Source organism: Sesamum indicum, linkage group LG10, assembly GCF_000512975.1.
Source record: "Sesamum indicum cultivar Zhongzhi No. 13 linkage group LG10, S_indicum_v1.0, whole genome shotgun sequence".
NCBI lineage: Eukaryota > Viridiplantae > Streptophyta > Magnoliopsida > Lamiales > Pedaliaceae > Sesamum > Sesamum indicum.
The window spans coordinates 587,956-611,037 of NC_026154.1; the positions used below are offsets into that span (position 1 = coordinate 587,956).

The 23,082-nt window shown below is 36.0% G+C and overlaps 3 protein-coding genes and 1 non-coding gene across 6 annotated transcripts; 2 read left to right on the plus strand and 2 right to left on the minus strand.

The window, feature by feature from the left end:
• LOC105171367 lies at nucleotides 1,294-2,364 on the plus strand. Its single transcript, XM_011092450.2, has one exon. It carries the CDS (start codon nucleotides 1,510-1,512, stop codon nucleotides 2,239-2,241), a length of 732 nt encoding a protein of 243 aa, XP_011090752.1. The 5' UTR covers nucleotides 1,294-1,509; the 3' UTR covers nucleotides 2,242-2,364.
• On the minus strand, nucleotides 3,864-3,937 carry TRNAN-GUU. Its single transcript has one exon. It is a non-coding gene; the product is annotated as a tRNA-Asn (tRNA).
• Nucleotides 4,819-8,723, plus strand: LOC105171368 (RAN GTPase-activating protein 2-like). Of its 3 annotated transcripts, none has more exons than XM_011092452.2 (2): nucleotides 4,819-4,957; nucleotides 6,643-8,723. In XM_011092452.2, the coding sequence occupies exon 2, from the start codon at nucleotides 6,653-6,655 to the stop codon at nucleotides 8,276-8,278; it is 1,626 nt and encodes a 541-aa protein (XP_011090754.1). In that variant the 5' UTR covers nucleotides 4,819-4,957; nucleotides 6,643-6,652; the 3' UTR covers nucleotides 8,279-8,723. The 3 variants fall into 3 exon arrangements, with proteins under 3 accessions (XP_011090754.1, XP_011090757.1, XP_011090756.1); XM_011092455.2 differs by lacking the exon at nucleotides 4,819-4,957 and adding an exon at nucleotides 5,015-5,091; XM_011092454.2 differs by lacking the exon at nucleotides 4,819-4,957 and adding an exon at nucleotides 5,406-5,541.
• On the minus strand, nucleotides 9,181-19,413 carry LOC105171369 (probable ATP-dependent DNA helicase CHR12). Its single transcript, XM_011092456.2, has 12 exons — nucleotides 18,998-19,413; nucleotides 17,624-17,780; nucleotides 15,920-15,984; nucleotides 15,198-15,386; nucleotides 14,848-14,997; nucleotides 13,959-14,354; nucleotides 12,985-13,244; nucleotides 12,684-12,902; nucleotides 12,157-12,364; nucleotides 11,913-12,066; nucleotides 10,379-10,981; nucleotides 9,181-10,050 (listed from the first exon to the last, which is right to left on the minus strand). The coding sequence occupies exons 1-12, from the start codon at nucleotides 19,280-19,282 to the stop codon at nucleotides 9,392-9,394; spliced, it is 3,345 nt and encodes a 1,114-aa protein (XP_011090758.1). The 5' UTR covers nucleotides 19,283-19,413; the 3' UTR covers nucleotides 9,181-9,391.

Here is a 23,082-nt window from a genome sequence, read left to right on the forward strand (position 1 = left end):
TAATTTATTTTCATTTCATTTTTAATTATGTCGAGTTTGTTTAATTCATTGTTGTATAACTTATAATTCCGACTTTTCAAATTATCTTAATAAGCACGTTCTAAAATACTAATATAGTCTTGCTATCTAGTATCATCAAATAGAATGTGGGATTTGAATTAACTTATTACACAATAAAATTTGATATTAATTTATGTAGAGTTTGCATTTCATATGAGCTGAGCTAAAATTCAAATTCAAATTCAAACTAGAAAACTGAGGGTGGAGGTAGTGAATTTGAATTGAAGAGATGCATGCATGGATGTGAGTCTCCTATATTCATCATGAGGTAGTGTTCGAGTGGAGAGACACAGAGAGTCTTGCAAGCTTCTCAATTGTCTATTTATTACTCATAGGCTTGCAAGTTTTGGGCAACGTACGACAACTCCATAATGTATACATGGTTGGAAGCTTTTTGTGCTTGATGACCTCCCACCTCCCACCCACGGTGTGTGTCCGATCCATGTGCTGTCCCCAAACTCCATATACAACGTTGTTTCAGCTTCACCGGACCACTTTCTTACTCTTAATATTCTCACCACCGCCCAAATTATAAGAACAAGAATCAATGTTACGACATTCAATCAAATAGAATAAATCGTACGTACCTCCTTTGTACACTAGGATTTTTCATGCACTATATATATATATATATATTATAATTATATTATTGAAATTTGATTTTTGATTCATTAATGTATATATATCCTACTTTACTGGTAGGATATGAGCGCAATCTCTTAAAGGCCGTACAAAAATTAGATACATCTAGTTCTATCTTTAATTATGAAACATACCAAGATTTGCATATTTTTATTCGGGTCATTCCAACTGGCTCGATCAAAACTTGAATATATATAGGTTCATGGTGACTCTTGATCATTTTTAGATATGGTTTACGTGACATCTATGACTAAAAAAATTTATAAATAAGTATCATTTCTTCGTGCCCCAAGTGCAACTTTCGCTACCTAGACATTGAGAGCTATATAACTCGAATCTTCCTAATGTGGTTCTTATGATTTTCTACCTTATAGGTTTTATATATATACCAGAAGAAATATAAGCGTACATACCTACATTATATGAGAACGTATTCAACTGATCTGATTTAATTAAATTGTACACATCACGAGTAAAGTATAAATTAATTTACAAATACTTGGACAAGTAATCTAATAATGGTGGTCATTTACTATATTTACAAAATTATACACATATGGTCTACCTGGTAAAATATATAGATTTAAGTGATAGTAGACATAAGAGTATTTTTCAAACCATCCTTAGATAAAAAAGTAGAAAAGAAACTAAGGCAGGCATGATGGAATATGGATGAGTAAAAACGCGCTTACTACCTCCCGCTCTTTATAAACTCATGCACGCATCTTCTACTTTCTACCACATAAACTGCTCGCCACCCAATTAACCTACTACTCCCACAAACTTCTTCTCTCCTTTCCATCACAAATGGTCTCTCTCCAATCCTTTCAACCCACACCCGACACCGTCGAGCCGAGCTCCAGCCCCGGCCGGATATCCTTCTCCTCCGAGTTTCTCGACGAAAGCAACTTCATTTCCATATGTCCGAACCCCCAAGTAGAGCAAGTGCGAGACGATGAGGAGGAAAGACCTAAACCTGGACGAAACGCGGAGTTCGAGTTTCTCTTAGGAAATTTAACAAACACCATGATTACAGCTGATGAAGTGTTCTCTGAGGGCAAGTTGCTTCCCTTCTGGCAAACGCAGGCGGAGAAACTTGACAAGATCAGCTTGAAAACGGAGAATGCTGAAGATGGGCCTGAGGAAATCAAGGAGGAGAGCAGAATAAGCTGGTTTCTCGACGATGATCCCTCCCCCAGGCCTCCCAAATGCACAGTTTTATGGAAGGAGTTGCTGAGGTTGAGAAAACAGCGTGCTTCGTCGACTTTATCTCCGTCTGCGTCGTCGTCTTCTTCTTCGTCCTCCTCTTCTAGGAGTTCACTGGCTGAAATCCCGCCACCGGAGGAGACCAAAGAAGGGGTGAGGAGTAAAGCTGAGAAAGCTGTGAAGAGGATCAAGAAGGGAGAGGAGAGAACAAGAACAGGCAGTATAAGGATAAGGCCTATGGTTAATGTGCCTATTTGCACGCAGGCCAAGAACAGCGCATTGCCTCCGCTATTTTCGTCTAGGAAGGATAGCAAGATGAGAGAGGTGAGATGATGAAGGCAGGAATGTATGTCGATATTTACTGATGTAGAAATGTTGTTTTTTGATTTGTTTATGGTTGTATTGATGATTAATTTCATGCATGTTTTTGGTGTATTACTATTTTCTGTAGATTAATTGATGTGATATCAGCCGATTCTGCTGCATGCACTGACATTTTAGATGCTGACTGACTTCTTTTCTTGAATGTTATCATCAGAAACTAATTATTAAACTATATAATATCCTATTTTAAAAAAAATCATCTTCATTATGTGGTTTAATTAGTTTCCAGGAAGAGAATAGCTAGTGGGAAACATGATCCAGAGAATGTGGAAACCCTATGAATTTTTTTGAGTTAAGTAAGATTAACATACACATAAAAATAGAACATGGGAATCTGTTGAGATTACTATGTAAATTAACGAGTGTCGGAGCATATAATTCTTGGTTTGAATATTGTTTTACATTTATTGCTATTACCAATGTGGTACAGCATTAAAGCACTAACTACAAAGCTCCTTTACATATATTAATATCTGCATTAGGGATATTGTATATATATAATTCTTGTAAAACTTTAGGAAGGGTCTCCTAATTTTCTATGAAAGGTAAAAGAGCCATTTCATCAAAATCGCCATATTTTCTGGCAAGCAATTGCAAGAAAAGTAGATACAATAATTTATATCTGATCAATTTTATGTAATTATACCAAATTTTCTTAAAATATAAATATGCCTAGATGTGGGCTTGTAACATTAAACTAAAGGTCTCTGTCTTTGGACCCCTCCCAGAAGTGTTGTTCAACAGGATTTAAGGAAACATGCCTCTAGCTAGCACATCAATGAGCCCCCACTGGACATGGATGAACATGAAGCCAACACACACACACACACACACACTTAAATATTGCATGATTCGAGCTATATATATATATATATAAGGTGTATAATTTACATGTAATTAGACTTAATGGATATAAAAACGTACGCTAATTATAGCTCCTTGAAGTTTGAATAATATGTTAAAAATGAAAATATTACATTGCAATTATTTTGATCATGTTGTACGCTCATTATTACATATTTCTTTAAAGTTAAGATCATGAGTATATAGAAAACATTAACTTCGTTCCAAATCCAGGAAGGTTGGGTGGAGCAGGTACCTTAATTTGGGGTGTCTGCAGGAAGCTGATCAACACATGAAGAGAATGTCATGCGCGCAGCTGATTCAGTCGTCATTTCACAAGTGCAACAGAAATCCCATATCTTGATACCCAACGAAGAAATAGAGACAATAGGAAGTACTGTAGAGCAAATAATGACAAGTCAGCCATTTCCTTTGGAAACTAAGTCACATTTAAAGAAGCATATCTAGTCATGCATGGATCCTCAGGTTTCTGTGGACACGACGAAAAATGTGCAACAGATGCAGTTGATCAAGTGGTGAGAGAGATATGCAGCACAAATAGTTATAGAGGAAGCAACAGATAATTTAAGGCTTCCAGCAATGCTCCCTCGTATGATCGATAACCTTACCCATATAGAGAAGAGAGCTATGCTTTATTTACTTTTAACTAGATTTCCGACTAAATTCAAAAAGTAGGAGAAACTAGCCAGAAGGGGGGCAGCTGGGGCCGCTAGAGGAAGGGCTTGAACCTTCGACCTTGTGGTTAACAGCCACACGCTCTAACCAACTGAGCTACTCCAGCACTATGCTGTTGTTGGCATGTTTTTTTATTTCTAAAATGAAACAGAAAAAAAGAAAATAAATAATATAGTATTGCTCTTTATTTTTTATTATTAAACTGTATAAGTAGTTATATACATCAAAATAAGGTGTTTATTTTATATTATGGAAGCCCATTTCTAATTTAAAAGTTTGTTATTAATTATTATTTATATTAAATAATTCAACCCACTAATATAAATAATATAAGGTATTTTTTAATTCTATCACAAAATAAACTAGACGTAACTATAAAAGAGAAAGTATTTGTAAGGGTACTAAAAGAAGAAATAGACACATTCACAATATATATATATATATATATTCATATAAGAAAGACATGAAAGTAGGACATCAAAAGATTTAGGATAAATTACCATAATTTTTTAGATTTGACATAATTACAAATATCTCATCATTATTTGAAAAATTATCAATACCCTCTTAATTTTAATAGTCGTTTATTAATTCAATTCGTTAGGTTTCATTCTATTTTTATGTTAAACTTACCAAAAAGCTATTGTGGATTAAATACTATAATTTATATATTTTTAATTTTGTTTATTTTTTATGGACTAAGTAGATAAATTTTTTATAATATTTAAAAAATTTTCATCCATCCCATTCATTTTTCTATAAGTTTTTAATTTTTTTTAAAAAATAAAAAATATAATAAAAGTAAAATTGACAATTTCGTACATCCATCAAATGATTACATAATTTTATTAAATATAAGAGGGACATTTATAAATTTTTAAAAATAATAAAGAGTTTTCGTAATTATAACAAACCTAGTGGGAGCTCATTGTAATTTACCCAAAAATTTACCATAAAGTTTGTTTATTTTCAGTTCCCCCCAAAACATTTTTCATTTTGGTTTTGAGTTCCTTTTATTTCTACCCCTCATCTATCCATACAATACATACATAGTAACACAGAGGCGAACACATTCAAGAAGCCGCACCCGCTACTGTCAGAAAATCCACAAACCTCGACGACACAGGTATTGCCATTTATTCCTGTTTTTTCTTTTTCTTTTTATCTATCAATTTCTTTTTCTTTTTCGGTAAAAGTTTTCCTCCGATGTTCTTTTCCATTTTAGGGTTTTTAGGGTTTCTGTTTCTTGCTTCACTTTCTGTAAGTAAAACTCACCTAAACAAGCAAATGCATTCGTGGGTTTGCTTTTATTTTTAGTTTTTTGAGCAGTCGAGGTGTTGTTTTCAGTATTTTATCATATTTGAAAGGTTTGATTTTTGTCGTGGATCTGTCGTAATTGGGGGTAATGGTTCGTTTGGATGTAGCATTCAGCCAAGGGAAGTGGCAAGGGAAAGTCAAATTAATGAAAAATGGATTTCTTTACGGTATCCTATCGGAGGAACTAAGTAATTTTTAGATTCTTTTTTTGTTGGAAATGTAGTTAAGTACTGTGACGAAATAAATGAATAAGTATTAGGTCATTAAGTGCTAGTCGTCTTCTCTTTATTTCTACAAGCATTTGCCTTCGTCCCTTTACTTCCGTAACAACTAAGGAAAACGTTTTCCTTTATGTTTTGTTGGCCTAATCCAAGTTTGCTTTGCGTGTTGATGGTGATGGGTTATTTCTCTCTGCAATGTTTCTATTTGTTATTTGTGCTTACTTTCAGATCTTGAGCTTTATCTCAGAGAAAACAAGTTCGAGCATGGGCATATGTTTGTGTACTGTATTTGTTCATATGAATATTATTTTAAATGTTTATTCTGTTCTTTCAGGTTCCTACGTAAAATGTTGGGGGGAGGAACAGATACTTATATTATGATGTTGCAGTTTGTGTGTGTGAACACTAGTATCTTGAAAAGGGAACTCATATATGGAAGCGACCTTAAGAATTTAGAAGAAATAAGGCAACAATGTTCAAATCTGAAAATAACATAATATAAATAGGTAGAGAGCTGCAGGATACACTTACACGGGGAAGAGGTGAAATTTTAAAACAGTTCAAGAAATCAATGTTAAATGGTAAATGGCTTTGTGAAGTAAAAATAAATGAAAAACATTGTAGAGTAATCATTAACGTGGATGCATCATTTATATTCATAAATAGTTTACCATTTCCCTCCATTTGTAACTCCATTTAGCCTGAATGACCTAATCTACCTTATGCCTGGTGGATGGTGATTCATTACTGAAATAAGGATCTTTTGGACCTCCTAGTTATGAGGATCCAAAGAGTTCACCTTCTGTATGCTTTCATAACATGATTAATTATATTAGTAGTGTATCACACTCCATCTCCTGGGCCACCAAATGCTTAGAACTGTTCACAAGTTTGCATAAACTAGTGTTAGACTTCGATCAATGGTTGAGCACAAGTTTTCTGCATTTGTGATGTTTGTGAATGATGTATCTCTTATTGATCCCAAATGTAAGTATGGCTCAGGATTTTGAAACATTGCAGTTGTGTGTTGGAAAATTATCTTAGTGTTTAGTTGGCATGGCTGATATTCTTGGCTATTCCCCATTTCAGATAAATGTTTTCTTAGATGATCCACATTGATTTGGTATCTGAACTTGATTATTGTTGGACCTTTTTGGTGTTATCTTGCTGCTGGTGCTGCTACTCTACTGTTCAATTTGTTAATTTCTCCCATTCGTCGCCTAATAATTAACATGCTATATTGACAAATATTTTGCAACATTTTGGAATTTAGGTTTTGTCCGATGGATGCCAAAACAACAAATGGAGAACGCCGGCACATTACCATTAAACTCTGGCCCCCTAGCCAGAACACACGCCAGATGCTGGTTGAACGAATGACTAATAATCTCTCTACTCCAACAATTTTCACCCGCAAGTATGGCAGTCTCGGCAATGTTGAGGCTTCAAAACATGCCAAACAAATTGAGGAATTAGCTTTTGCTAGTGCAAATCAACATTACGAACAAGAACCTGATGGAGATGGCAGTTCTGCTGTGCAGTTGTATGCCAGGGAATGCAGTAAGCTAATATTAGACGTTCTCAAGGGAGGCTCCAGGATAGAGGAAAAGGAGGCACTGCAATCTGAGGTTGATTCTGCTTCCTGTGAGATGTTTTTCGATATTTCCAAAGGTCAGCGGGCATTTATTGAAGAAGATGAGGCTCAAACACTTTTGAGTCCCTTAAAGGCCCCTGGAAATTCTTGCACTAAAATATGTTTTAGCAATCGAAGTTTTGGTCTAGGTGCAGCTCATGTTGCTGGACCCATCTTAGCATCCATTAAGAACCAACTCAAGGAAGTGGATCTGTCAGATTTTGTTGCAGGAAGACCGGAGGCGGAAGCTCTTGATGTCATGAATATTTTCTCTGAAGCCCTGGAAGGTTCTCATTTGAAGAGTCTGAATATATCTGACAATGCCTTAGGTGAGAAAGGAGTTAGAGCATTTGGGAAGCTTTTGCAGTCTCAGACTAGCTTGGAGGAACTATATCTTATGAATGATGGGATTTCAAAGGAAGCTGCAGAAGCTGTTTGTGAGTTGGTTCCTTCCACAGAGAAGCTTAGAGTTCTCCAGTTTCATAACAATATGACAGGAGATGAAGGGGCTCTTGCGATTTCTGAGATTCTGAAGCGTTGTCCGTTATTGGAGGATTTTCGATGCTCATCTACCCGAGTTGGCTCTGAAGGGGGGATTGCATTGACTGAGGCACTTACACAGTGTAGGAATCTGAAGAAACTTGATCTTCGGGACAACATGTTTGGTGTAGAGGCTGGCGTCAAGCTTAGTGATGCTCTCCGTAAACATGAGTGTCTCAGAGAGATTTATTTGAGCTATCTAAATCTGGAAGATGATGGAGCAATTGCAATAGCCAATGCTCTCAAGGAGTCAGCACCAGCACTTGCAGTATTGGAGATGGCTGGAAATGATATCACTGCTGAAGCAGCTCCCAGCTTAGCTGCTTGCATTGCTACAAAGAAGTCTCTTGTCAAGTTGAACTTGTCAGAGAATGATCTTAAGGATGATGGTGCAATTACGATAAGCCAAGCACTGGGAGAAGGCCATGACCAGTTGAAGGAAGTGGATATGAGCCAGAACTCTCTAAGAAGGGTTGCCGCTAGATCTTTGGCTCAGGCTTTGTTGCATTTGCCTGGGTTCAAGTTCCTTAATGTTAATGGAAACTTCATTTCTGAGGAAGGTATTGATGAGTTGAAGGATATCTTTAAAGAGTGTCCTGATAAACTTGCCCCCCTGGATGAGAATGACCCTGACGGAGAGGATTTTGATGACAAGGAATCTGGGGATGAAGATGACGCTAGTCAGCACGAGTTGGAATCGAAACTGAAAAGTCTTGATGTCAATCAAAAAGAATAAATATTGTTTTGGCATCCTCAGTGGGAGTAGCAATCATTACTTTTAGTTGATAGCTTTTGTGGGTCTGGTTGATTCGAGCAGGGGATGGTGCTGTAACTCTAGCTGAAGCTAACTGCTTGTCATCAAAGGTTTCTGTTCTATGGGAATTTTTGCCCTTAATCTGCTTTGTCTGTTAGCATCTTGTATCAGCTGATCGGAAAGTACTTTTGGCGGATGCTATGCATGTAGACTTGTAATTTTTGGTTCCCCATGTTTGGGACCAAAGTAGGATTCTTTTCTGCTTTTTCACAAATGTCTACTTGCCCTCCCAAACTAATGCTGTTCACCTGCAGCTATGCAAAATTGAGTTATTTCTGTCTTGGTGTTTGATCTGGGACGCTGCACCAGTACTAGCTGGAAAATGCTCTGATCGTTGTGTTATAATGTTAGCCTTTTGTTCTTTTTCTTTGTATTCTCCACCCTTTACCTACAAAATGAAATTCTCATACTTTACCTACTTACTCTTAATTCTCGTACCAAAATTTGATTCAATTATACTTCAAAAAATTATAAAGGTTCTTTGCTTATTGCTTTCATTTTTAAAAAGACATTATATGAAAAATCTTATATTTTTGGCGAGGTGGGTAAGGAGATGTTCGGGAAACGTGAAAAAAGAATATGAGGCACAACAGCATGACCTCCGACAAATCTGACAAATAGAAAAGCTTAACAATCTTATTTTCCCCACTTTGGTTGGAGTTACAAGTGTTCCTAAATCGCATTCAAGTAAACAACTCCAGTCACAATAAGGTCCATGCAGAAACAAATATTATTTTAGTTTGAATTTTGTTCTTTTGGTTAAAGGGATTAGGAAACCACAAATCGATTTGAGAAGAAGTCTAGACAATTGACATGAGAATGAATAAAGAGGTAACTAATCTGAGTTGCAATTGCAAATAAATATGTTGCAGAGAGCTGCTAAAGAGAGTAAAAAATACAACTTCAGGTCCAAAACAAATCTGCTACAACGCATCAATGGGTTATCATATAACTACTGCTTACCAATGTAAGTAACCTAGTTTTACTTCATTTCTAAATCCTCAGGCTTCAGAAAATAGTCTGTATATAATTAAATCACATCAAGCTTGACCTCTTCTTCTTATGTGCTCTCCATGTTAAGCCATTCAGCCCACCTTCCAGGCCATCTAAGCTGCTTCTTTGTGAACTTTCAGCTTCAGACTTGGGCCTTTGGGAGGTCCAGCCGAAGGTGTCTTCACTCTTCGTTTCACTCACCATTGAAAGCGTTTCACTCTTCAAGTCCGTGATTTTCTTCTCCCCTAAAATGTTGTTGGTAACATTACTCTTAGGCAATTCATTATTTACGATGGATGGATTCTCTCTTCTTCTTTTGGCGGGATGCTTGGAGTTGGATACATCGTCTCCATTCTCCACGGCCTTCATCCACTGTGAATCACTAATTGTATCCTCACGAACTACCTCTTTTCTGCGTCTCTTCCCAGTGACAGGGACATCATCGAATATCGATCCTTTACCCTTGCCCGCCTTTATTTCAGGTACAGTATAAACCCAATCTGGCACCTCATGCTCTTCCATAAGCCGGGATCTGTAGTTTTCTCTCTGCCTTCTTTCTTCATCCATTTTCTCAAACAACCAAAACTCCTCATCTGACCGGGCTGCCAAACGATTGATTTCTCTTTCACTTGGCACATCTGTTCCAAGTGAGCTTGTACCTTTACGCATGATTTCCTCCAACATCTCCCTCCTGTCTTGAGCTGTAATAAAATGAACAATTATTTCTTCGTCCAACCAACCAAAAAACTGAAAGAAGGATTGTTGACTAAGATATGAGCTCAAGCAAGTTTTTCATGCAATACGTGATAGTCAAGTAGGCACGTCCACGAGAATCGCTTTTAATTGTTGTTTTGATGTAGATGCAAAAGATTAAGAGAAAACGTCTCTCCAGTGGAGTGTTAGTTACCTAAGAAAGTCATATACTTGATTTGCAGGCGAACCAGAAAAACAGTTTCAAACCTTATTTATGTTCTCGCCTAAAATTTTGCATTGCCTAAAACAGTGCAAGATTTTTATTTATTGACAGACCTGTTGAAGTTGTGTTGAATAATCCTGCCTGGATGACCTTTGCATCAATGCCCATTTTCTGTTTAGCTCTTTCCAAAATAACCTCTTCAATTGATCCAACACTGACAAGTACAAAAACCCTGACCTCCTTCTTCTGCCCAATGCGATGCGCCCGATCTTCTGCCTGCTGGTCCATTTGAGGGTTCCAATCACTGTCAAATATAATCACGGTATCTGCAGTCTGTAAATTCAGACCAAGTCCACCAGCACGCGTGCTTAGAAGAAATATGAAGTAAGGAGAGTCGGGGGCATTAAACTGTCTGAGTAATTTGCCTCTGTCGTCAGTGCTAGTATTGCCATCAAGTCTAAGAAACTGATAACCTTTTAACAGCAAATAATCTCCAAGAATGGTCATGAGCTTAGTCATTTGGGAGAAAAGGAGGACTCTGTGTCCAGCCCTATGAAGTTTGGGAAGTAAGCGATCAAGAAGCTCGAATTTTCCTGATGCCCTGATCATCTCCTCACTTCGCTGCATAAAATAGTCGCCTAGAAACAGGTACGGGTGGTTACAACATTTCCGGAGCTGCATTGTCAGGTTCTGCAGACTTTTGGGTTTGCCACTACCTGCAAACATCATATAGTCATATTGTAAGATAAGCCTGCAAATACATACCATAAGAAAGAGAGACTATTCCCTGTCGGCATCTCCAAGACAGATTAACAGGAAGATCTAATGGCGCCATGACAGGAAGTTGCTATAGACCCATCCCTGTTATGGTGCCATTGATTTGGTGGCAGAATACCCCACATCTAAGAACTCTTTTGTGTTTCTGTTTGCTGAGGGACAATGTTTGTGGGGTATGAAAAGACACACCAGAATGAAGCAAAGTCGGACTCAGAATATAAAAGTCTCAATAAGTTGCTCACATGGTAAAATGTTGAAACATCAGTGGATGTTGACAGAAGATAAATGTCAACCAAGAATGAACATTTTAGTTGTTTGATTCTTGCAGAAACTGAAACAAAGATAGACAGCTAAGCATATTCTTGGTCCTATGGTCGTGTTGGTTAAAACACTCATTTTCATTATGGAACTATTGAAGCGTAGACTATCAGAACTAACATATTATATCCAGGACTACGAGACAGGTTGCCTCTCTTACTTTGGCATTTGAGCTTCCATGCCATACAGATATGATATGGCATGATTCACAATAAGGGACACACCTCTCTGACCCCTCATGCAAGTTGCAGGCACTGGCAGACAACTGCACTATATTAATCAAGATGCAGAAGATGTTGCCAAAAAGGAAATTCTTCTCACTTCAGCTGTTGGAATCATATTTCAGGTTCTAATATGTTTGTTTCTTTAAAAAAAATTAACAAAGTTAAACAGATGACAAACCTTTTAGCCCGTCATAAAATTAACTTAGAACAGAGAACACAGGGGATTTCATGGGAAACAAGACGTCAGAAATGCTAAAATTAACTGAGAGTAGCCACATCCTTGGAAAAGAGAAAGAGAGGTGAGATGCTAATATAAGAAAATACTCACCGTGACCCAGTCCAACCCTCCCTATTTCTGTCACTTGCTGGTAATATACTTTCTGCCATGCAGACATGTCACATTTTAGTATGACCTGAGTTTTACCAGGCAGGAATTTCTCGACCTCATCTTTCTTCCTCCTCAATATAAATGGCCTTATTACCTGAGAACATATTGCAAACACAAAATGAAAAGAACTCAGAAGGTGGATTGCTAACTCATAACGGAAGGTACATAAAGAACAAAGACATACATGGTGCAACCGGCGAATGATTAACAACTGTTCTTCATCTGTTAAGCTGACATCACATTTGTCGGCAAAGGGAGCATTAAACCACTCCTCGAAGTTTTCAACCGAATTAAAGATGTTAGGAAGGAGAAAGTTAAGCAGGGACCATAGCTCCTGCAAGCTATTCTGTATAGGGGTACCAGTCAAAAGGAGTCTCCGCCGAATTCGGTAACTGTCAAGTTTGGTAATCAATTAGTGAATCATTTCATCTGAAAATAATCTTGATACAGAAGCTGTTATGCAATAAATGCTAATAATAGATGGACCGGGCCAAACCCATGATAAGAAATGACTTCATAGTCATACAGCATAATAAAAGAATTTGCAAAATTTTCAGATATCAAATGGCTATTAAGAATGAGAAGCAGAAGTGGAGTTGAACACACAAGCAGAAATAAGAATTGAAGCATCCGCTTAAAAATTTGTTAGTGTTAGTTCCAAACTAAAAGCCAAAAAAAAAAAAAAAAACCAGAAGTTATTAGAGGAAATACCCTGAGACCAGAGTCCGTGCAAGAACACAATCATAATTTTTAAGTCGATGTCCTTCATCAACAATCAAGTAGTGCCAGTGAATTTTCTTCAGAAATGCTTTGTCTCTAATAATAAGATCATAATGGGTAATCAACACATTGAATTTCCCTTCGCCTGAATACTCTTCTCTCATGGCCTTTCTTTCATCTAGACGACCATCATAAAGAACAGCTGAAATACTGAAACATAGAGAGCATCCATAAGTGCTGAAGCATTTATTTATTCACAAACTACTTGCAAAGAAGAGATAGCAAGGCATACCCAGGAGCCCAAGTTGTAAATTCATTAATCCAATTTGGCAGGACAGCTTTTGGGGCCACAATCAAGTGGGGCCCACTCACGCCTTTGTTTTCCATGAGATACGCAATCAAAGAGATGGTCTGAATTGTTTTTCCCAACCCCATTTCATCAGCTAAAATCCCATTTAAATTGTTATTGAATAGAGAGAGCATCCATTGAAGCCCCTCTAATTGGTATGGTCTTAACTCTCCACCCTGAAGCATAGTTGGTTGCTCAGTCACCTACAAGAGTTCTTTCATGTTAGATCAACATTTCCAAATAATTGAGGAGCTAGTTACTACAAAATTAATATTCAAGGGTCTGAAATTTTCAGACTATAGCATGCAAACACAAAAAAGGGAAAACATCTAGTCCGCAATCCATCTACTGTAGAAGGAAAACTCTCATCACTCCTCAAGAGTTTATTACGAAGGAATGAAATATGTATTTACCCAGAATTGTAAGTGAAGGAAAGGCTATAATAATTTCTTTAATGTGTGTGAATGTACACAAATTGACATAAAGAAAAAGAGTGACAATAAGAGAAAAACCTTTCCTGAAATTTCACTCAATTTGGTGAAAGACTTGCACGATAACCTGGGACTAATTTTGTCCCAAGGAAGTATCCCTACTTCAACGCCGGCAAGAGCAAGGACAAAATTAGAGATAACAATAACTACTTTTTTTTTTTTTTTCGTTTTCTCTTCCATCCAACAATGTCTTGTCACTTTTCAGACCCCATTCCCCCAAGTGCTATAAAGCAGAATAGCTAAGGTGAAGAGATATATGAGATACCTAGAAATTAAACAAACTTTTTAGAAGGATTTCAGTTGTTAGATATCAATGAAAACCCCAAATTCCTGGAGGAAAATATCTGAAACCTTCCAAATGAATTTGATCCAAAAGATAATTTGAAGGTATAAGTTACAAGGGAAGGTCAGAGAGTCGTATTATACCTTCTCCTGGATTGAGTGTACAACAGAGTTATACTTTCGCTGCCCTTCTAGTAAATCACCTGTCTTGACTTTATCATCAGATTCATCATCAACCTCTTCATCTTCTTCTGGAACTGATTGTGCTGGTGTATCAGTCCTTGAGGCAGATAACTCAGGCAAGTCAGTGTCTGAACCTTGCAGGGGCTCTATGCTGTCATGTGCAGCATCTTTTTCACGTTGAACTGCAGCTCCCAGACGAACTAAGAGATCATTAGTTTTTCCAAGGAGCATAGTCAATCTTTCATTCTTGCTCTCCTCAACCATTTTCATGTAAGCTTCTTGATCATCCGCTTTCAAAGCTTGGAACCTCAATTTTTCAGCTCGTGTCGCTCGTTGTCGCAGCCTACCATGCCAAGCCTGCCCAAATGGAAATACTTCAGTGAATACAATACAGCTTCTATTATCAATAAGATATCCAAAGGGGATAGTATGCCAAAAGAATAAAGAATTGTGTCTTATTGGATATGGGGATTAAGCATCTGGTAGATCCCATGCATACAACTCACAGAGTAGCATAATCATAATGGGGACTTTCAAAAATCACACGTACATTGCCATTTCTTCTAGTAATTGTTCTCAACAGTGTCAATTTGAAGAAAAAGATATTTGTTTGCTATCATAATACTTGTTTTCCAAAAATCATGAGATATCAATTAGCTTGCCTTCTAAAATTTGAAACCAGAGAAAAAAATCCCATAATTCAACCAGAAAAAGGGCCTGACATCATGTATTAAGTTCAATGTTTTCCTCCTTTTTGACATATCTGCTTGCATATAAAAGGAGCTTGTTCCCATGCCATACTGCTAATGCAAAGAAAGATTGGAAGGAAATTGTAGAAAGAAGGTCGTACCTGAACACCATCATTTCTTTGCTTCCTCCGTTTCTGGGCAGCCTGTACTTGCAATTGGAGTTCACGTGCACCATTAAGTAAGTCAGCGAAAAATTTCCTTTTCCTAGTCTCTATGCGGTTTCTTTCTTCTTCCTCAAATCTTGACAACCTCTGCAGCAAAGACGGTCAGTTTATTTCTCTTATTCAATCAAAATCCTTCCAACAGACAAATAAGATACATACATATATATATAATATGCTCTGCAAGAATTGACAATAAGATGAAACTTTGAGGTGGCATTTTACATGAACCGTTAGGAACCACTCATGAAACATAAAATATTTTAAAAGTCAACAATAATAGCCCTTACCTCAGCCTCTCGTTTCTTCTTAAGAGGATCATCAGTTTCCAAAGCAAAAGCATCCCCAATTCCATATAAAGGACGACGTAGTCGCATCATGCCCCAATCAAAAAGCTGCTTGTCAGGATTTGCACAATGTAGACGAAGCCAATATTCCGAACTCACTTCAGACCGCACTTTACTCTGGAGCTCGGCTAACTGATAGGAACATGAAATTCATTAACAAACAAGACATAAATCATTATAATCTCAAATTTAGGCACAGAACACACACAAGATGCTTGCAGCCATGCATCGTAAAAAGAAAATTTCGATACGCTTCTCGGAACAAAAGTATAACTGGATAAATTGACAGAGCATATAACTAGTTTATCCCTGCACCAATCGCATTCTCACTCATTTAAGGTGTATTCCCCATGATATGCAAGACAAATACCAGGAGTATCAATGAACTATTCGCCCTGGTTTCCCATTCAAATCACATCAAGAGTTTCACATAAACAATTTGTTCAAGGAAAAAAAAGGTCGAAATCCACTCTACAAGCAGAAGATGCTTATGCAGGGGAATTTGTTACGAACAGCAGAAGAATTAATAAACACAGCTCCACTCCACGTCATCTTAAGATGGCAATTAATCCAGAAAACCAACCACCTTAAACCTCCACTTAAAATGCCATGATTTTAAACCTAATTTCAATAGATATCTTGGACAATTCCTTAATCAACTGTACCTTAAGTCCATAGAGTTCGAGCAAGCATCTTGACTGTAGGTCCTCGCCTCTACTTGTGGGCAATTCTGTTTAACAAAGAAAAAAGAGCATAGAACATCATTGGCAAGCATGTACTGTATTTTTGTGAACGACAAAGTAAAAGTGATTCATTAAGGAAAAGCAGTTTTTTTAGCAAAATCCTATATACATGGATGTCCGTATACATACATATATGTATACATTAACAGGGTTGTTGGCCGCTGAGGATCTAGTTAGAGTTGGTTTTGCAAATCCCATGTTGTGTTGGTTGCAATTAATAAGTTATAAGATAAGGTAGGTCTTTGGAGGGTTCTGACACAATTATAGACAAGCTACTCAAATCCTTTAAAAAAATGCTTGTCCTCACTGGATTTGCAATTAAAAAGATTTTGAATTTAATAGAACACCAGTTTCCATATTTTAACCCTATACAGCTCCTTATATCACAATGCTCTTCAAACCTAAAGTCTCAGTATTACATGTGCTGATGGTTGAAACTTGAGGGGCCTAACTTCTTCCAACATATAGTCAGGGAGCACAAATCAGAAGACTTCCCATGCTTCCTCTGGTGCTCTCTCTTTCTCTTTTTTTAGTTTACAAACATCAGGTAGCAGTTAGGGGTGTTATCCAGGAAATGTCTTAACACTCTTGAAGAGAACAAATTGTGGTACCAACTACAGTGGGTTCCAAAATTTTTATTTTAAAAGATATCCCATCTTTCTCCTACGATAAGGTTTTTGTACACTATGTGGAAATATTAGATACATCCCGTGTATTTATTGTCATGAATCACAATTAGAGTTCAATTAGATACAATCTTGGGCTGGAGTTGATATTTGACCCAAACGAACTTTAATGAGCTTGTGCATTGTTGTAAGGCTGTATAGCAGATATTTTCTTAGCACTATCTGACCAATATTTGAGGATCTCATGTTCTATTGGACATAGTAATTAAGATTTTGCTTGATTTCCTTCAGGAGATCGCGTACATAAAAATGTTTCACTATGTGGGAACTTAGATAATCCCCTCAGTTAGCTAATAGAATGATCTCTATTTACAGCATAACTTATGAGCACGGATATGTAAATATAAATTTCATATCTTTCACATCATTTTCCCAATTAGTGGAATAGATTTAGGATCTTTTAAAGTCTTGATATCCAAATCCCAACTGTCTTGCCATTCCAAACACCATGCTACATCAGACAAACTATTTGCATATAAACTAGGAGCAGGAAATAATAATAGGTACAAAATCCAATTAGAATTTTGGATATAAAAGACGACAGTAATATGTTTTACATGCAAGGAAATAAACAGAAAGGATGAGCTTGGAAGGGCCACATGAGATATAGAAACCAGAGTAAGGTACCATAAAAACAAAATAAACTTTAACAAAGGAAACAAAATAAGCTAAAGAGAGTTAACTAGGGCAACACCAATTAAAAGCCAAAAAAAAAAGCCAAACACCACCCAAGAAAGATCAAAGCAAAACCAAATACAAGGTAAATCATGGTTAATGCTTTATCCGGAAATCTTTTACAATTTCAGTAGCAGATAGAGAAGAAGAGAGGATTAGGACTACAACATCCACATGTTGAACAGAAGCCACATCAGATCAGCCATAAATAATTCTGCAAAATGATTGACATGTGAACGAAATAATTTTACTTGGAGATACTTACCCTCAAGTTCAGCTAACCGATGCTTGATACGGCTCTGAGACCTGTTTTCCTTTAAGTCTGACAATCTAGAGCCAGGCAGACATAGTGATCTCTGCTTCAAAACAGCGTCCTCAAAGTCCAACATTAACTCATCATAACTTGAAACACCATGACCATCCTGCATCATTAAAGTAGATCAACATTAATGTCTTACAAGAAGCGAAGCAAAGCAAACATCTAAGGAGGTTATAACAGAAAAGAATGCTGCACAGAGTTGCAGAACTAGTGCACAACCAAATTATTTCTCATCAATATCAAATCCCATTTACTGATACAGTAGCAATGTAAGCCAAAGGCAGTGGTCAATTTAAAAGAACAGTCCCACCGTCTCAAAAATTAATGGGGCTAGTTTTTGACCTATAACAGAGTTTTAGATGAGGATCGAAAATGTAAGTCTCATGCACCTACGCACCATTGTGCAAAAAGGTAATGGTTGAGCGGTAGCCGAATCATATTTCAACTATTTAGAGACTAGTCTTGAAAAGAGATTTTTGTTTCCAGAAATTAGTATTCAAATAATCACCAAATTCTCAAAATTAAGGGAAAAAAGCAACAATGCAACAACTGCAAACCGAAAGCTGCAGTCTTTCTCTCTGGGGGGAAAAAAACAAGAATAAATGAAAATCCCAAAGAATTTCACAATTAGCAAGCTCAAACCTGCGCATGCTCGGATATTAAACAAACTGCCAGTATCAAATACCCTAATTTCCAACCAATCAACAAATTCTTGAAAAAATAAACGAGAAATAAAATGAAAACTAAACCATAATATTTTCTCATCAAAATAATGACAGCTAGAATTCTAAAAAATAAAACAAATTAACACCAATCTGAGTAGCCTCAACCATTAGCAACCCCACTATCAATACCAAATTCAATAAAAATTTAAACCACAGAAAACGAGAACTTCTTCTCGTTCAAACAAAAAATGTGATCTTTCACTTGAAACAATTACACTAAAATAAAAAAGGCCCAGACAACATAAATTGCAATTTTTCTCCTAATAACCACTATCAAACAAACATTCAGAGAAGTGTAACAACTAATGCAAGTTAAACTTAATAATGTAAGCAAAAGTGAACTAATTCTTCAAAACTAATAAACAAAAAACACAACAGGAACTATACAAAACCTAAAAATCGTGATCTTTCTCTTACAACAATTATACTAATACAAGGACTCCAACAAAAAAAAATCAAGAAAAGAAAAGACGAAAACCCAAAAGCTCAAATCCCACTCAATCATCCAAATTAATCCGCCACGGAAAAAGCACCACCTCTAAATTCCAGAAAGAAAAAAAAAAGATAAAATTAAAGAAACAACAAAAGCACCAACCGTCCGCAACGGCGGAGTTTCCCCGTCTCTGACGTCACCCTCCACCTCCTCATCAGCATCAGATGGGGCTTCATGACCGGTATCAGAAGAGGGGTCCTGGTAAATGGAGGAAACGGCGTCGTAAACATGTTGGGGCAAGGGCAAATTGCGGGAGATGAAATTGAGGGCGCAAATTAAGGTCTTGGCACTGGCTAGCGGGTTTTCGGACTGGGGGTCGTGTTCCACCGGAGGGATGCCCAACTGCTGGGAAGCAGAGGGCTGTGGCTCCGCCACCTGTGCAACCATGGCGGGAAGGGAGAGCAAAATACGGCGTCGTGCGAGAGTATTTTGAAAATGATACTGCACCTCCTCCAAAATCCGTAAATCGGAAAGGGGAAAAAAGAAAAAGAAAAAGAAAAAATTGGAAAAGAAAAGGATTTAATTTTAGTTTTATTTTTCTCTTTTTGGGTTCGGGGGAGTTAGGTTTTTCACTTATCGGAAGGGTTCTTATAGCCCAATTACGATAATGTCCTCTGCTCAGCGATACTGTTGTTGTTGTACAATTACCAACATACCCCTAACTTTAATGTGAGTTGGACCTGTTCTCAAATGGTATTTCACTTTGACCACTCAGTTCACATTTAAGTCATTAATACAAAATGTGAGGACCAAAACTGAAATAATTAATAACAATGTTGGACCCAATTCATAGCCCATATCAAGTAACTTGGTCCGACCCGGACTGCTAAGACCCATACCATTTTCCTTCTATTCACCACTCTAACCAAATAGTCCAATGATCCATTTACCCACTTTATATACTCTTAGGCCATCTTTATTTTATTTGTATAGGAAGTGACTTGGGCTTACTAATTTTCTCAACACCCGGAGATGGAATAAGCTAGATGTCCAACCCAATAAAATAAAATGTACGAAACTTTTACTTAAAATTTGCAATACTTATTCCTGTATCACTATGAACTTCATAGACTTAATACCCAAATTAAAATTATCACACGAGAATGTTCATATAATAAATAGAGTCAATTTGAGATCTTTTGTTTTCACGTTCAAAAGATATACACTACATATATGATTATCGCATTATCAATAATTAAGGATTATTATGATTTAACAGCTTACAAAAAGACAATATTCCAAGTCTTCCAACTTTTGATGACGGATGATTATTGGGATGTTTCGAAATTTGAGTTGGTTCATAATACTATTTTTCGTGTCTCTATTAGTCCTGGTCAAAGCCAAACAACACGAATTCAAAATGAGATGAATTGACAACAAAAAATGCGTGAAAGACAACAATACCAACAAAGCGAAGATCCTTCAAGATAACCTAATGTCACTACAAAAAATGCAACATTTAACCATAGGTAATAGCCGTGATTAATAACAAAATAACCGTAGCAAATAGTCATTGACCACAGCCATGCAACGATTTTTGACAGTGGTATCTGCGATGATGGCTAAATTTTTTTTACCATGACTCTTAGCCATGACAAATAATTTTTTCTTGGTGAAACATCTATGTTTTTGCATCGATTTTTTTAATGTTGGTCAATAAAAAGTATTTACCACGATTTTAGTACATAGCTATTAAAAGTATAGCCAATAGTCATTCTTTTCCTAATGTGTGCCAGTGCATGATCGCACGCAATAAATAATATTTGTAATAGTTCACTATAACTTTTTTAAAATAATAAATTTTCAAATTTATTATTGATTATAATTATAATATATATAATTTGAAAATAAAAAAAAAAAAGTCATGCATGGATGACATCCACAACTTGCTTTAAAATTATTAATAGAATTAAAATTATTTTATTTTTGTAATTTTCTTTTATTTATTAACATAAGTAAGCCATCATTTGTGTGCTGAACAGGGTAGGAAATAGATACATCAAATATATAGTGCATTAGCCGCAAAATTGCTACCAAACATGTACTGTAATTGGATGCACATATGAAATCTGCACCTCAAAGTCCGGGACACTGTCTTCAGTGTTTTCTGGTGAAAGATGGAACAAAATATAAATAATCCTAACCATACAAATTCATTGGTATTTGCAATCTGCAAACACAATCTGAAATTTAACGAACTACAGAAAATATATTTGGATATGAACAAACAATATTGCCCTCTATATATATCATCTGTATGGTCGATCCCCAAATCATTGTTCCTATTTCTTTGTTTAATGTATGGGAGAAACTGTTGGACATGTTCCAATTCAGATTTGTCCGACTTCATCCCCGTTGCATTGCATTAGGAAAAATAAAAAATCAACTGAATTTGGATTCGATGGGAAGATTTTAGAAATGTTGGTAATAGTTTTTGCTTTCGTGTCAGAAATAAGTTGTAAGTTAGTGGTACGAGTTGAGGGTTTGAAAATAAAAATTAAAGTGAAAAGAAAAAAGTTGAAGTTAAAACGTGTAGAAAAAAATAATTTAATATTTACAATTTTACTAATGAACTGCAGAAATTGATAGAGTTACGTATAACTTTTGTTTAATCAATTTAGTTTAAACAGTTCAAAATCAAAATTTATAAAATAATAATATTTTTTATCAACGCATATTTCATTAAAATAAAATTTTCAAAAGATTGCATATCGATCCATCTAACATGTTGGCATATTACACAATGATGGAAAATGTGTACTAATATATTCCCTAGCTAGACTGCAAGTGATTCTCCCAATTCCACTCTTTTTCGTGCAATGATTTGAAATTAATTAACATTTTCCCCCCGAAAAGATGAAATTTTCATGTACATTTTTGGTGTTAAGTGTTGTTAACCACAAAGGGTATGCAGACAAGGTGGGGTGAAAGCACCCAATTAAGGAATTATTAGACCTCATACATTACTAGTGGGACTTAACCTGCAGAGTTCCAAGTTTCAAGATTTTGTCACTTTCCAATCACAATAAATTTTATCCCAAATAAAATATAATGGGATTTTACTCTTTTTTATTTTTTATTTTATTTTTTTTGAATGTTTCGATTCATACTCATATAAATTAGTCTCTATTTTTTTCAACGATTTGAGTTTTGTGGATATTTGAGTGAGATGTGACTCGAATATCAATATATTTTATCCTTGCGCGTTGCTGTAAAGGGATACGAATCTCTGTTTTGACTACAATAGAGTGGCGTCTGACTGCAAATGGACGTATAATTTAAAGTTCTTTCGAATTAAATAACATAGGAGAATAAGTTTTTATTTAGAATAGTTTTGATTTGGAAACTTGAGAAGAAAAAGTAAACTCCGGATTTGCTATACTAGGAAAAATGTTGAAGTGTATTTGTGTGTTGAGATTCTGTTTGTCTGTACACTTTCGGTAAAATTTATGATAAATTTATGTTGTGAAGAAGGTACTGAAAGAGAAAGGAAGAAAGTATTAATTAGGGTATTAATTAGTGGGATGAAAATGACAGAGTTATGTTATGTCCGATGGATGGATTTGTAATGATGATTGAGAATCTTTCCCTGTGTTGAGATGCGATGCAAAGTAGCTGTACAATGTGTACATGATGCATTGTGTGTCTTTCTGGAAAGCTATAACCTAGTACTTGGACATCAACTTGTTCTAATTAATGCTTTCATGGGCTCGAGAAATATTATTAATTACTATTAATTAACTCAATCTTTTTGCATTTATCGAGAACAACTTGTTAATCACCTAATATTCCCAAGAGTTAGTTCGTATTAAATAAATAATAATAAGAAGAAAAACTTTGCAATTCTTTTCTGTTTATTTATATATCATAATATTAACTGATTTGACAAAAGAAAAAACACTGTTGGAACAGACAAATTAAATTAAAAATAATAATAAATTTTTTTTCTGAATCATAATTTAAAAAGTACATAGATTGACGAGCGATATTACTGCAAGGTCGTAAATAGATCAAGATCCGCACTCTTTTTATTTAGGTTATTCTGCTCGTCTGAACATGATGCAATCGAGTATGTATAGATTCATGATAACCATCTGATATTAGATATGTGATTAATATGAAATCACACAACTATATAAATATATAAATACTAGCCCTCAATACCTAGAAATTATGTCCACCTCAAT

Excerpts from the sequence above, each read along its gene's own strand:
- LOC105171367 (XM_011092450.2), top strand. The coding sequence starts at position 1,510 with ATGGTCTCTCTCCAATCCTTTCAACCCACACCCGACACCGTCGAGCCG.
- LOC105171368 (XM_011092452.2), top strand. The coding sequence starts at position 6,653 with ATGGATGCCAAAACAACAAATGGAGAACGCCGGCACATTACCATTAAA.
- LOC105171369 (XM_011092456.2), bottom strand. The coding sequence starts at position 19,282 with ATGGTTGCACAGGTGGCGGAGCCACAGCCCTCTGCTTCCCAGCAGTTG. Across the intron at positions 15,387-15,919 it reads TCGAACTCTATGGACTTAAG|TTAGCCGAGCTCCAGAGTAA; the intron begins GTACAGTTGATT and ends TGTTCCTATCAG. Across the intron at positions 13,245-13,958 it reads TACACTCAATCCAGGAGAAG|GTGACTGAGCAACCAACTAT; the intron begins GTATAATACGAC and ends GAACTCTTGTAG.